The 13531-nt window shown below is 41.9% G+C and overlaps 1 protein-coding gene across 1 annotated transcript in view; it reads right to left on the bottom strand.

Moving 5' to 3' along the window:
* The window catches only part of LOC144784067 (uncharacterized), a 625465-nt gene that overhangs the window by 237473 nt on the left and 374461 nt on the right, over positions 1 to 13531 (bottom strand). Inside the window, exon 5 of the mRNA XM_078662757.1 lies at positions 7174 to 7211. Within this exon, the coding sequence (XP_078518883.1) occupies positions 7174 to 7211 (38 nt within the window). The remainder of the gene's footprint in view (positions 1 to 7173; positions 7212 to 13531) is intronic.

The raw sequence follows: 13531 nt of genomic DNA, 5'->3' as shown, positions 1-13531 counted from the left end.
TTATACATATTATTTAAATATTTAATTACATACATTAAAAAAATTACTTTAATACATAATTAGAACATTTTATTTGTGAACATTTTCTAAATTTTGAAATATCTACAAATTTTTGAAATTTTTATTTAATTGTCTTAAAATATTAATTCAAATTTTCAGATATTTAACACATTTAAATTTTGATTTTCAAATTTTGAATTTTGTATTTAAATGTTTTTATATTATAAAATGTACATTATAACATCATATTAATTTTTGTAACAATCCCAAAATATTAGACTATGTCATCAACATTCTATAATAATAAGATTTTTATATCCAATAATTAAATAAATAATTTTTTTATTATTATACAACTTTTTTTAAATGTACTTCCATAAAAATAATATTTTTTTTTATAATATTGAAATACATTTTTTTTTAAATTATATTAATTTGTTTTGAAATTATGATACATTTTATTAATTAAAATGTGTTTTTATTTTTTTTCTAAAATATTATAAAAAAATTAAAATATATTTATTTTTTTAAATTATAATATATACAGTTTAAACCCTATTCTCATAAAAACACACAACTCACTCATATAAATTATTATACATTTTACAATTTATTTAATTTTTATTTAAAATTGAAAAAAAAAATTAATATTATTTTATTTTTTCAAATATAGTACAATTGTTTTTATTTTTTTTAAAATACTTCCCACCCTATTCCCCTAAAAACCCACTACCCGCTCCTAGAAATTATTATACATTTTTTTAAAAATTTATAATTTTAGTTTTTAATTAATAAATAATTTTCATATATATTTCAATTTTTTCATATATTTAAAAAAATATTAACATATATTTTAAAACACTTCCCACCGTAGTCCCCTAAAAACCCACTACCCGCTCCTAGAAATTATTATACTTTTTTTTCAATTTTTTTTTATTTATAAATAATTTTCATATATATATTTCTATGTATTAGTATATTAAAAAATATATTAACATATATTTTAAAACACTTCCCACCCTATTCCCCTAAAAACCCACTACCCACTCCTAGAAATTAATATACTATTTTAAATATATTTTAAAAATATTTTAAACATTTTATTAATATTTCAAAATAAATAAAGATCTAAAATACATATATATTTTTACAACAAAATTACAAATAAAACATTAAAAACAGTGTACATTTAAATATTCAATATTATTAATATCGATATTATGACAGTCGATATTATGACAGTCGATAACATGACTTTCGATATTCTTACAATCTATATTTTAACTTTCAATATTTTTAAATAACAAAAACAAACGATATTTTTAACTTTCAATATTACTTACTCGATATTTTTACAATCGATTTTTTTTATCAAACATGGAAATCGATAAAAAACACATTGATATTACTTACCTCGATATTACTGCCATCTCGATATTCTGGAGTCGATATTATGTCCATTCGAAAATAAAAACTCGATATTTAGACGCAACACCCAACCCAGCGATCTATCTGCTTTACCAGCTCGGTGTAGGCCCAACCATAGTTTTCCCTGATGACAGATTCTGGGTCACGGTGTATCCACACACCCAAATATTTAACTAGGTCCTCCGACCATACCAGAGGATATTCCACCTGGGGTGGCGCTGTCGCAGGCGTCATGGGAATGAGAACCGACTTCTCACAGTTGATTTGCAACCCCGATAAGAGGCCAAACCTGATATATTCTCAAATGATCGGGGAGAGATAGGTCTGCGGCTCACGCACGTATACGACCATGTTGTGTGCATAAAGCGAAATCCCAATTGGGCGATTATTAAAATTCAAGGCAGACGCCCTATGAGCTTGCTGAATCTTACACGCCAGCGGTTCTAACACAATGGCAAAAAGAAACGGGAACAGTAGGCAGCCCTGCCTGGTACTCCTCTCAATAGCAAATGGCTCCGACGTGAGTCCGCCCACCCTGACCCTTGCAGAAGCATCCGTGTACAGGACTTGAATCCAGCGGACAAAGATGGCGGGGAAACCCATTCTACCCAGAATATATAGCATATATTTCCATTCTATAGAGTCAAAGGCCTTGGCCGCGTCCAACACCACGGCCAAGGCTGGCAACTCCGGGTTGAGCACATGGAGCATAGCAAATAGTATGCGCAATTTCAAAGTTGTAGATCGATCCGGGATAAAGCCGGACTGGTCCGGAAAGATGAGCAGGGGCATCAACGGTTGCAATTTTGTGGCTAAAATCCTGCCTGTCGATGTTGATCAATGAAAGTGGATGATACGACTTGCACCTCTCAGGTGGCTTATCGTTTTTCAACAGGGTGATAATTAAGGCCTACCGTAGAGACAGCGGAAGGTAACCCACATCATGTGCCTCTGCATACATTGCCAATATATGGGCCGTAAGGATATCAACATACTGTTTATAAAATTCGGCCGTCAGACCATCAGGCCGAGGTGCTTTCTTGTTAGGTAGTGAGAGAATGGCCTCCCTAACGTCCTGCTCACCTATAGGAAGGCTAAGATACTTTCTATGGACAGCCGAAAGCCAGGCGTATGCCGTGTCCTGCAAATGATTATCCATGGTATCTTCAGACATACCACCCCGGAACTTATATATACCTTTATAAAAAGAGCAAAACTGTTCAATGATATCACCCTGAGAGTAATAGTCACCCCCAGCGTCATCCACAATATGGTCAATCGGGGGGCAGTCTACTCTATCCCTCAACCAGTCAGCTAAAACCCTACCCAGCCTGCCACCTTCCGCATATGTTCTGGCTACATAGCATTGCGAGAGATATTTAATTTCTGTGTTTGCCAGCGGGTTATATTCCTCGATGTACTCATGAATACTTGCTAAGACTTGCTAAGACCTCAGATGAGGGTGCCGCAATGTACTGGGATTCCAGGTTCTTTAATTGCTCCCTCACTCTTTTCAATTGCCCCCCCAGATCACGTAGAATACCCGCAGAGGTGCCTATACAGACCCTTCGTATAGTCGCTTTAAAGGCATCCCAGAGAAGTGCCTGGCTGTCAACTGTGCCCCTATTTAACTCAAAGTATTGGATAATAGCATTTCTGATTGTGTCATTGAAGACCGGGTCCAGCAGAGAGTCAGCACGAAACCGCCAAGTGAAGGGACGATGCATACTATGGGGAACCGCTAATATAAGAACCACAGGATTATGATCTGATAAAGTTCTCGGCAACGTGTGGGTCTTCTCCACCCAGCCATTGGCCTCCCTGTTAAGTAACCAGTAATCTAATCGGGACCAGCTATTGAAAGCGGGAGTAATATGCGTGCCCTCCAACACTTCGTTGCGCAACCTCCAAGCATCCACCAACCCCATCTCTTCCTTAAAATGCCAAACACACTGCGCCACCCTGCCCATACGCACCCCAGCAGGATTAGATTGATCAACTTGCGGGTTAATATGTGTATTAAGGTCGCCCCCACACAGTAACGCAGCCTCCGGCCATGTACACAACACATTAAACAGCTTCAGAAAGGAGGACGTGTCATCCACCACCGGCCCATAAATGTTCGCAACAGTCACCAATATTCCCCAATTTCCCATGCACCACCGGCCTTCAGCATCAACACATGTCTTAAGAGGCTTAAAAGGAACTCCCCTCTTAATAAGAATGAGGACCCCCGTGCGTATGTAGAATAGGAGGAGGCCAGGTAATAAGACGCCCACCTGCACGCCACCGAACCCTCTCTACATTTACTCAAGTGGGTCTCCTGTAGGAGAGCAATTTGAACTTGATATCTGTCAAGAAGAGCTAGCATCTGTCTCGTCTTCTTGGGTGTATTCAATCCACAGACATTCCACGTGATGCAAGTATAACGTTCACCTACCATTCATGTCACAAAAGGGAAGTGTGTCTCCAGCTTCTAACTCTGCCATGGGGAAACATGCTTGTGAACCATATCTGTCTGCCACTAGAAAATCGGACACCACACTCCAAATACAGGAATTAGAAACAACCCCCCCCCGACTTCCACCCACTGAAGCAGCCCCAATTTGCCAAAGGCACATTCCACCCACTCCCCCAACAATAACATTAGAAAACCTTTCATCTGGTGGGTTTTGCCAATTGGGGAATGTAGCGGCTCAGTCCACTCCCTGTTGTAGAGGGAGGGGGCCGCCGAACGTTTCAAATATAGCCCACACTTGGGCCAACCACAAAAAAAAAAACAGTAGCCCCACTGTACGGGACCAGAACGTGAGTGACCTCAACACCTTATCACGGACAGTTCCCAAGAACGCCAACCTAGCCTCCCCGCATAACAGATTCATAACACATTTATATTTGATGCAGCGGGTTATAACAGGCTAGAACTCTAATCAAGCAAATAAGCCATATACCAGCATTCAAAACATATAGAAAAATTAGCCCCGCCAGCCCCGTACATGCAATATTGGGAAGTGCATATTGAACCTGTGCCCCCCCCCCCCTTACTTTTCAGTCCTCAACATCCGACAGAGGAGCAGGTGATTTGCGTTGTCGTAGCAGGGATCTTGCATGCTCCATAGCTTGCTCAGGGTTTGAAAAAAAAATTCCGCCATCGGCCTCACTAATACGCAGCCTCGCAGGACAGAGCATGGCATAGGGAATTTGCTCTTTGAGAAGCACCTTTTTGACGTTCTGAAACTCCTTCCTAGCTGCTTGCACCTAAACCGTAAAATCCGGATAAAACGATAAAACATTATTCTGATTCGTGCTCGTGCCTTTTTGACAAGTTATCCTTAAAACGGCATCTCGGTCTCTAAAATGGAGCAACCGCACAATTATGGGGTGCGGTGGGCCTCCGGGAGGAGGACGCACCGGCAGGGAGCGATGAGCCCGCTCCACAACGAACATAGGTGACAGCTCATCCGCACCACAGACCTCCCGCAGCATCGTCTCCATATAGTCTTCAAGGACACCCACGTTTGTGGACTCTGGAAGGCCTAGGACGCGAATAATATTGCGCCTTGATTGCGCCTCAATGTCCTAATTGTTCACCTGTATTACTGCAAGAAGTTTCGTGATATCCGATGTTTTCGTCGTGACTTGCTGCAGCCCGTCCTCCGCGTCTGATATCCGCTGTTCGGCTTCGCCAATTCTCACCCCCTGTTTATCAAGCTTTGCGGAAAAATTGTCCATCCTCCCATTAAGGGCTTCTATTTTGCCGTCAATAGCTTGCAGAATGGCCTGTATAGCAGCCAGCGACTTCTCCAATGCCGTGGGCCCTCAGAACATGATTCTAGCTCCGAATCCGAGGCTGCATTTTGATTAGGTTTACCCCCTTTCCGCAAGTCGAAAGTGAGGCGAGGCTGATTCCTCTCCTGTTTCCCCATAGTCACTGTTCTGGCCCCAGGTATTACCAGCAAGGACCCAGAGAATGCCACTAAGAGTACAGTATAAGGTCACCTCCCAGAGTCCATCCAGAGGGAGCACCACCAATAGCAGGGTATGCCCGGGCACACTTCCTCTTCACGCCCATCCCGCACCACCAGTTGAAACACCCAAGCACAAATTAGAAACTGATAGCAGACCACATGGGCTCCACAGGCAAGCCAGCTCGGGCAAGTCTCACCAGAAGCAGAGAATCACCATAGAAGCAAGCGCCTCCCGGCCCACTAAGCCTCTTCAAAGTGCGGCCCTCCTCCTCTCACCACGCTGCCACACAAATGTATCCCGGGGGGGGGGGGGCACAGCAATTGAATCACACAATGCGGGACCTCGCCACCCGCCACACAGCCCTAATTTTGCACCGACGCATGCAGATCACTGGAGCGCCAACAGTACGGGAGTCCCAGCAGGTCCAGCAGATGGGGAGAGCCTCCGCTCCGTGCCCCATAAAAAAAATTCCCAGCAAGACCCATGCCAGCCAAGAGGAAAAAAGGGTGAACTGAGCCCCCCGGCATCAACAGCAGCTCCAGTTGTGGCGTGCAGTATTCCTACGTTTTCTCGCAGCCGCGAGCGGCTGCTCCCTCATCGCTGTAGACACCGGGCCCGCACGTGGCTCACCTCACATAAAGTCGCCTGCCGCTCGCATATCCCTGCAGCCCAGCGCACGCTGCCGTTCCACAGACCAGCTCACTCCAGAGCTGCCTGCTATCACTCAGTATGCCACTTATCTTCTGGTGGGGCCCCTCCTAGCGCCACACAGTCTCCGTCAGTGCGCCAGCTGCTCCCCGCTCCTCCACTCTGTCCGGCACGACCAAGGATGACACACAGCTTTCGGGACACAGGCCTCAGTCCGCTATTCCTACCATGCGGCCGGCACCCCTCACACGCCGTCAGCATGGCCTTGAAGCCCCTGCCGCACTCAAGAAGCACCACAGCTGGTCACTGCCACAGCAGCTACTCAGTCCCACCAAAAGTATTGTTGGATGGATGGCACATCAGTGGCAGGATAGATGCAGGATATTGATCGGCGGCCGGCAGAGCTGCACTACATTGCGGCCATCTTGCCGAACGCCAAGCCACGCTCCATCTACGTTTAACTAGTTGTGTTCCATCTAAGTTTTAAAGACAAAATGTGTCCAGGGAAATCTTTTGATTTTTCATGCATAAATCAAGATCCTTTTATAGCACACACAACATTTCCACTTTAATAGGCCTGTTCACCATTACATGTTACCATCATATCCCTTTCTCCCATAATATGTGATTTTCTAAGACATGTTGACTCCGGCAGTCTAAACATGGTGGGTTCATTTTCCTGTTTCTTTTAGCAGTCATGGGCCTATCTGATTGAGGCGGTCTTCACAGTAGATCCTGCAGTTATTTCAAATTGTAACGTTTATTTTAGCCTATGCATTTTAAAACCTTCTACTTCCCTTGAAATCAGCACATGGCTAGAGTTGGGCCATTTTGTGTTTCTGTATATTTGTTCAACCTGGTCAGAAACACTACCAGCTATAGAATGAACACAGGCAGAGTTACTAACCAGTGCATGGTGACATCAAGCAACATGAGTAAAATGGTTGGGTCAAGAGTTGTGTGACTCCGCAGGTGGGTACTGACTGCCCTTTACACATGATCTGGAAGTATTTCAATACTGACGGGAAGTTTCACATTCAAGCTACTGCCTGATATACAACATGATTCTAATACTGGGCTGTTCAAGAGAGATCAGAAAGTATACTTATGCCAGGTTCCTGTAATTACGTTCTTCACAGTTGAAGCCACCAAAGCCAAAAGGACACCTGGAAAACAAAACATACGTTTTATGCAACCTCTAGCTAGGAGTTGACTTAAGTATCAACAGTAAGAACTTCACCTTGTGCTTTCACTTATAAATCTCACACATGCTTCAATTGATAAGGAGTTATTTGCACCAAATCCATAAGTGAAGTACTTTATTCTAGTAAATTCTCAAACTCCTTGATCATTTAATTATTCAAACCTGAAATAAAATTGTACACAGCTCTTGCTTCATACTTTGCCTTCATTTGATACCGTGAAACTGAGGGCATTTTTCGGATGCCTTGTGATTCCATTGCACTGTTATACCTGCCATGCTTAAACCCATGGTTCCACTCTGCAATGCAAGTAAAGGCACAACTCTTATGTAATTCTATTAATTCCACGAGCCTTCTTTCTACCACCTATGTGAGGGGTCTTCTTCATTCAAGAGAGAACTCTGGCAAGAAACATCTGTCCATATGCTACAGCTGTATCCAAATTAGTCTACAGCATGCATTATATGTGAACATAGTTATTGATATTATGTGATTGCACTTGTTTTCTAACTACAAAGTACAAATGACCACACACCTGCACTCTTATGGACTTCTTCCCAATAACAACATTTTCTATAACACCACAGAGCTAACGTATCTGACTGAAGCCAATTGCTCCAGCAGAGCAACATGAAGCTTGGTTTTCCACAGATTATTGACCATGAACCCTTTACTTTACATCGTTTAACCCGTTAAACTTTTTAAGGTGCTATAATCCCAGTTTTTTAGAGACAACTAGAAAGAAAATCGGCCTATTGGCAGATGGTACACCAAGGGTTCATAGGGCAGTAGAGGCACTTTGACTTTGGATTTTCTGGAGTGTAAGTAATCACCAAGCTATGAGTATACGATCAATGAGATCACTCCTGCTCTGGCCAGGAAATTGTTCTTGCCATTTAGATATCAGTCTTTACCCACTATGGCCTTTCGTGCTAAGTTGGCAAATGAGATCTATCAGATTTTAGAATGCCCGAGGTGTAAAGGCCTAGAGAAGACCTATCTTCCTTTTTGTTCTTCTGCTCAGCGTATGTTGTTCAGAAGAGAAAATGGCTATTACCCCTGTGTGGATCCCTGGCATTTATGGACCTTTCAGCAGCATTCGACTGCATAACCCACCACAGTCTTTGGGAAATAATGGCAGAAATGGGTATAGATGATGCAATAACCACCTTTATTAGACAACTTTATTCCTCAGCATCGGCATCTGTGCATTATGGGATCCCGGGGGAGTGTTCCAGTCATTCCCAATTCTGAGGGGAGGCGCCAGGGGTGTGTTCTTTCCCCATTCCTTTTTTCCATCTATACAAATGAGGTGGAAGCCCTCCTGTTGGACTCCACCCCGGACGTTCCAACGATTAAGAACGTACGCACCCCAATTCTGCTATACGCAGTCGATGCTGTCCTGATAGCGCGTACTGGCTGAGCATTACAACAACTATTAGGGATTTATGTAAATTATATGAGTAGCTTAGATTTAAAACACATGAGGCAAAGTCTCTTGTTTTGATAACTGGACACAGTGAAAAGAGGCATCCACATTCTTATATAGAAGGACAGGAATTGTTACACACTGACACCTTTTCGTACCTTGGAATAACCTTTGAGAGGCAGTTATCTTGGTCAAACATGATCGTGGCTTGGCACTAGAAAAAAAGTATTACAGCACTAAAAACTTTTACAAAGAAATTGGGCGCCAGGCCTCTTGATATGGTCAAAAAGGTATTTTCCGCAAAGTCAATAACGGTGCCCATCTCTCCAGACCATTGAAAACTCTTATTGGAAGAATCAAGTGGGGCTTCCAGCGAGCTGTCCTTACTTCTTTTGCCACACCGAGCTGGATGTCCCTTATATTGATGATATAATCAGGCTGGCACCCATATTGGTATGGCATTCTATATGGAGAAGAACAACAGTAAATCTCACTCAAAGTTTAATAGAAGACTGCATCACTTTGGATCACGCACTAAAGATCCTGTGGTTACTATTCATTAAAAACAGCCTCACCTGCTTGACTTAGGCCATCTATACACATCGCCCCTAACCTGCACCACAGTATCAAAAAAAGAAATTAAAAGATCTTTCCTAAACAATAGTACACTGGAGCGAGCCAAGTTAAACTGCTCAAAAACACTTGTAAAATTATACCTAGAGAGTTCAATTGAACAGGAAGGCGCCCCGGTATATCTATGCCTTGTGAACAACTCATGCCACAGATTCATCCTAGTAAGGTTTCAGTTGAATCTGATTACTTGCATGTTTTCTTTCCCAGCCAGTATTTACTCAATAGCAGATCTTCCAACCTGCCCGTGTGATGACTCTTCCCCTCAGTCACTCTTACACATACTTTTCTTCTGTAAATTTTATAAGACACACCGCAAAAGACTCATTTGGCTGCTTATGCACAAATATGATTTTATTCAGTGTCGTCCGGCCTTGTATTTTTTACAATCACTACCTAATGAATTAGTATGTTTTACTGTGGCCTCATAGCTCCTTCAGGCATGGAAGACTAGGCAGTTGGGCTAATGTGCCTTAAGATCCATCAAATTATATTCTGTTTTAAAAAAAACGTTTGTTTTAATCAAATTATTGTCATCAAATGAATTATGAAAACAGTACTTTTTAGCATGCATATTTTACACTATATTTCCTGTACTTTTATGAACTTAACAATTTTAAGCATCGAATAAAATGATTTGACTGACTGACTGGATTTTCTGGGGTGTAAGTTGTCACCAAGCTATGAGTTTACGATCGATGAGATCACTCATGCTCTGGCCAGAAAATTGTTCTTACAATTTAGATATCAGTATTTACCCACTATGGCCTTTCGTGCTAAGTGGGCAAATGAGATCTACCAGAGTTTAGAATGCCCGGGTTGTAAAGGCCTAGAGAAGACCTATCTTTCTTTTTATTTTTGTGCTCAGCGTATGATGCCCAGAAGAGAAAATGGCTATTACCCCTGTGTAGATCCCTGGGTGTAAGGAGCTAGATGGTTGCCACCAGGCTCTTAAAATCGGACACGTCTAGGCTGGTGGTTTTTGCGGTTGCTAGATATCTCCAGGTGGCCTGAATATGGCGGTTCAAGTACATTTGTGTCACTGTTGATAGTATGCCCGAGGAGAAGCACTAAGGGGGCCGGTGGTCTTCAAACATGTAAGGTCAGACCTGCCCAGCCCACAGGATTGAAAAACAGATTAATATGCTCTTTTTTATACATGGCGTTTTACTTATTGTTTTTAGTTATCTTAAACATTGTTTTTAACATAACATTTCTTTTGAACTCTTGAATCTCTTTTACCTATTGTGTTGCTTTATAATCTGCACTATGCACTTTAATTCCTTGGTGATAACTAATGTATATTAGTCCATTCCTATTGTTTTTATTCTTGTTTGCCGGATGACAAAGTGGACCCATCTGGAGCTACGGAGCTGCTTGTTTTTTGTTGTTGAGGTTTTTGCTTTATGGCACACTAATTTTATTATGTATATATATATATATATATATTATTGAGGGCATTCTGCCAGATTCTTCAACCATTTGTGCTAAAGGATGGAATCTGATTTGGAACTTACACCAGTCCACTTAACATTATTGTAGCAAATTGAGCCTGCAACTTTATTTTTTATAATTCTTGTATTTGTTCAAATCTGCTTTTATGGTTCTTCAAACTGAAATGATGATGATGAGAAAGAAATTACATTTTCACACCTCCTGTTTTAGGAAACTCACAACAATTTATTCCTACTTTTTTTTAGCCAAGTCAGAGTCCCTGTTATACGAGAAGCACTTGAAGAAATCCTCTCATGCCCTAACATCTTTCAGAGGCATTAGGCTGCTGTATGAATCCTCACCCCCTAGAAAACATTTAAGTTTACAGTTTGAATTTGTTTATTTAGGGATCATCAATTTGGGCTTGTTAATTCAAATATTTCTGGAGGAGTGAATTGTGATAGCTGACCTATTTACTGTGTTTGAGCTAAACTCTGTATATTCCCAAGAACTGGATACAGAGTTCCAATAGTAAATCTGGTGGGTGGTGCATCACCATGTCACCAAACAACATCATATCATTGTGGATGTTCAACCAGTAAGTATTTATAAGGATACCAAGATGTCTGTGAAAAAGTGCATCATGGAGCTCCAAAGAAGACCAATGAGAAACCTCCTGGCATTCATCTTCATCATCTTCCATTATACACAGGAAGACCTGTGTACCTGAATTTAGACGAGGGAACTTTTTTCTCTACTCCCCCCCAACTGTTTGTCTTAGCTGCTGTGTCTCTGCCTGGGTCTTTCAATGTACAAGTCATCATCTGGCCAGGACACAGTGGAGTATGTTATCTTAAGTCTGTACCTTGGCTGTTCTTTCAACTTTTCTCTTTGGCCAATACTACTTAGGTAAGTTGGTATGACCAGAGGTTGGACAACACCGTTGCTGGGAAGTGCCAGAATGACCGATGGTCAGCGGTTCCGACTCTTCAATTAGGATGCAATCACACATAGTTTAGTTGGAAACTTCTATTTGTTAATGGGAGCTTGTGCGGGGGGCTGAAAATGCCTGCAGCACAAGCTCCCATTGAAAAATTTAAGTTTGTGACCATCCCTGCACCTTGTGGCAGGCACCTCATGGTGGGGCATGGTTAGGGGCCTCCAATGTCACTTTCCGACAGCCTTTCCATGATGGAAACCCACCTCATAATCTTGACGGAGGGAACTCCATCCTTAGGGGATTGTGGTGAGTTTCCGACTGACCAACAGGTTCCTAGAGAATCCGTCAATCCCTCCGACTGCTACCTCCAAACGCACACATCATAATGCATTACCACAGCAGATGATGACGGTCGGACAGCAACCAACGAGCCGTCGGTTGCGATCCACCGCCATCGTAGTTAGGTCCTAAGTATTAACAAGCATTTACACATACTATTACTCCATCTTTCCATTGTTCGTGGTTTAGCTTACAGCTCTCCCATGCTCACTTTAAATGTTCTACTTTTTGTACTGGTTTGAATACTTTTAAAGCTATTGTATACAACGGATATTGTACTATAAAGTAAAACCACGAAGACACTACAATTTTCTTCTTAACAGTTTGGAAGCAGATGACTCAGGTACGTCTAAATGATTTCTGTGTACTTTTATTGTTAAGTATATTGACTGCTTTTGTTTTTCTTACTTGTACCAAGACAATAAATGTATTTGGGTGGATAGGGTCGAGGATCTGAATTCTTTTATAAATGGTTGGATTTTGTGTCCCAAGTGCCTTATTATCAACATTGTGCTTAATAAGCATAACTCTTCTTCAAACACTAGATTTAGTTTTTGATACTCTTGAAATGAGTTTCTGTAGCATAAGAAAGATCAATTTGTCTAGGAATAGGGTGTTACTACAATCTGGCGATTATATGTCAGTATCAATAACAATGACAACAATTTGATATATATGAAAATTAGTTGACATTAATTACTTGACAGAGCATTCATCTGATTAATTAAATGGAATATATTGGGCACATGAAGGGAGCCTAGTCTTATCTGTGAGTGCAATAGGCACTCATAATATTGATACCTGAGTCCCTAAATCAACTGGAACATTGGATGAGTTTGTCTGTGTACTTTTGTACTGTCAAGTACTGATGAACAAGAACTGAGATATCTTACTGTGGGGAACAGTCGGAACAAGGTGGGCAGAGCCACACGTGTCCCAACAACGCAATCTCTGCCATGTTTGCCTTAACCACACGTATTCCTGAACCATGCATGAGTGGTAAGACAGTGTAAAGTCTAGCTGCCGGAATGGGTGGTTGAAGGAAGGATCGGGAGTGGACATGGTGAGTTAAGTGGGGTTGGGGCTGGGCCGGGTGGGCAATAGTTTTTAAGGGTTTAGGTTGTTTTTAGGGTGGTCTGGCTGTTTTAAGGGCAGAGGGGGAGTTGGGTTAGTTTTTAGGGCTCAGGGGCCAGGTTAGTTTTAAGGGCTTGGGGGGTCAGGGAAGTTTTTAGGGCTAAGGGGGTTCAGGTCATTTGTAGGGGTCAGGGATCGGTATACGTTTTAGGGCTTAGGGAGGCCGGGGAAGTTTTTAGGACTCAGGAGGGTTTTGGGTAGTTTTTAGGGTTCAGAGTGTTGGGGTAGGTTATAGGGGTTGGGAAAGGTGGGATAGTTTTTAGGGCTTGGGGCAGGGACGTTTTTAGGGCTCATGAGTGAGGGGGGTTGGTTTTCAGGAGGGTGGTTAGTTTTAGGTCTCTAGGTGGGGGCTTGGGGAGTTTTATGGGTATGGGGCAG

Source organism: Lissotriton helveticus, chromosome 10 (genome assembly GCF_964261635.1).
Source record: "Lissotriton helveticus chromosome 10, aLisHel1.1, whole genome shotgun sequence".
NCBI classification, from domain to species: Eukaryota; Metazoa; Chordata; class Amphibia; order Caudata; family Salamandridae; genus Lissotriton; species Lissotriton helveticus.
The sequence above is the reverse complement of the archived record's forward strand: the minus strand, read 5'-3'. Positions and strand labels throughout refer to the sequence as shown.